Source organism: Lactuca serriola, chromosome 5 (genome assembly GCF_051521515.1).
Source record: "Lactuca serriola cultivar US96UC23 chromosome 5, Lser_US96UC23_V15, whole genome shotgun sequence".
In the NCBI taxonomy this organism is placed as follows: Eukaryota; Viridiplantae; Streptophyta; class Magnoliopsida; order Asterales; family Asteraceae; genus Lactuca; species Lactuca serriola.
Window position 1 is genome coordinate 39,085,056 of NC_136412.1, and position 1,545 is coordinate 39,086,600.

The window sequence follows — 1,545 nt, forward strand, 5'->3', positions numbered from 1 at the left end:
TTACAAGGACTAGCTTTAAAAATAAAACAACCATTCTTATAAACCAAAATGTCACCATTATCATTATCAAAAGAAAAGCACAACCATCCTTATGAAGTTCATGAAAGGAAATAATGTTTCGTGCCATATTAGGTGAGTAGAAACAATTTAATAAACTAAGATAAACACCACCACTAAGAATGAGCTCATAGTTCCCAATCCTTGTAAAAGTTGACTTGTGCCTGTTTCCCATGATTAGGTTGAGCTCACCATGCTTCAACTTCTTACTTTATCTTAGTCCCTGCATATCAAAGCAAATGTGAGTACCACACCCTGTATCAAGAATCCATGAATTATCAGTAGATGTGCTATGGAGTTCTATCATGAACATACCTGAGGTGCTAGCCACCTTGACTTTTCCCTTCTTAAGGTCCTCGAGGTACTTAGGGTAGTTACGCTTCCAGTGTCCCTTTTCTTGGCAGTAAAAACAAATAGCCTCTTTTAGATCAGCACAATGAGCTATCCCATCATGGAGCTTTCTCTTAGTACCTTGGTTAGACTTTCCAACCTTGGTCTTTCCCTTTTCATTGGGATGAAAAATCTGCTTCCCTTCAACATCTCCATGATCAGCAACCAATGAGGGGTGGACGAGCTGAATACTCTTTTGTACACTAGCTTCAGCTGTTATCAACAAGTCGTGAAGTTCAATGAGGGTCATATTGGGATCATCCATTTTTTCAAAAAGGAACTCAATAAATGAAGTGGGAAGAGAGCACAATATCCAATCCATGATCTGCTCTTTCACAATCCAATACCCAAATCAGCTAGTCTATCAAAGTATGTCTTCATCTTATGAAAATGCACACTTATAGATTCCCCATGTTTGTATTCGCAATCCAAAAGGGATTTGGTTATTTCAAAATTTTCAATTCTCTTGGAGGACATCTTTGAGTTTTGAGTTAGAGGAGGAGGAGGAGGAGGAAAAGAAAGATTGTTGTTGTTGTTCTTGGTTGGTTCGGCATCTACAAAAGATAAGATTCCAATTAGTTTGATACAAATCATTAATTAGCAATTACCCTAAAACAAATTACTAGAATACGGCTAGGATCCATATTTGGCTTCATGACGTGTAAAGGGATGTCGTAAACACACCATGAAGTTATTTAGGTAGACAAAGCTCTTTTTCAATTTCAATCACTATGAAATTCCTAGATCTTTGAGATTCATTGACTATCAACGACATGTTAATCTTGGATTACGTTCATCTCAAATTCAATGACGGGGATGTCGCGGATCATCGAATAGATTGTGAATCACCCATACAAAAACGTGTGGTCCCAGGATCAAGTTACACTTGAGATTCGTGAGTGTCACATCATTCTCTACCTATACTCTCAAATTGACGTGTCGGTTAACCACACGAGATACATCAACAAGTTATAAAAAGAATGTGCAATTTTTATGGATAAAATAAGATTCACTTTTATTTAAATAAAACGGGATTTTGTTTTATACTTATATTTAGAATACTTTTAGATTGACCATCATCACTATCAAACCCTTTCG

General features: G+C 36.6%; 1 protein-coding gene across 1 annotated transcript; it reads right to left on the bottom strand.

Moving 5' to 3' along the window:
* Positions 1 to 263: 263 nt before the first annotated feature.
* LOC145049440 (uncharacterized) lies at positions 264 to 712 on the bottom strand. The gene is made up of 2 exons (XM_078997849.1): positions 373 to 712; positions 264 to 280 (listed from the first exon to the last, which is right to left on the bottom strand). The coding sequence occupies exons 1-2, from the start codon at positions 710 to 712 to the stop codon at positions 264 to 266; spliced, it is 357 nt and encodes a 118-aa protein (XP_078853975.1).
* Positions 713 to 1,545: the final 833 nt, after the last annotated feature.

Excerpts from the sequence above, each read along its gene's own strand:
- LOC145049440 (XM_078997849.1), bottom strand. The coding sequence starts at position 712 with ATGGATGATCCCAATATGACCCTCATTGAACTTCACGACTTGTTGATA.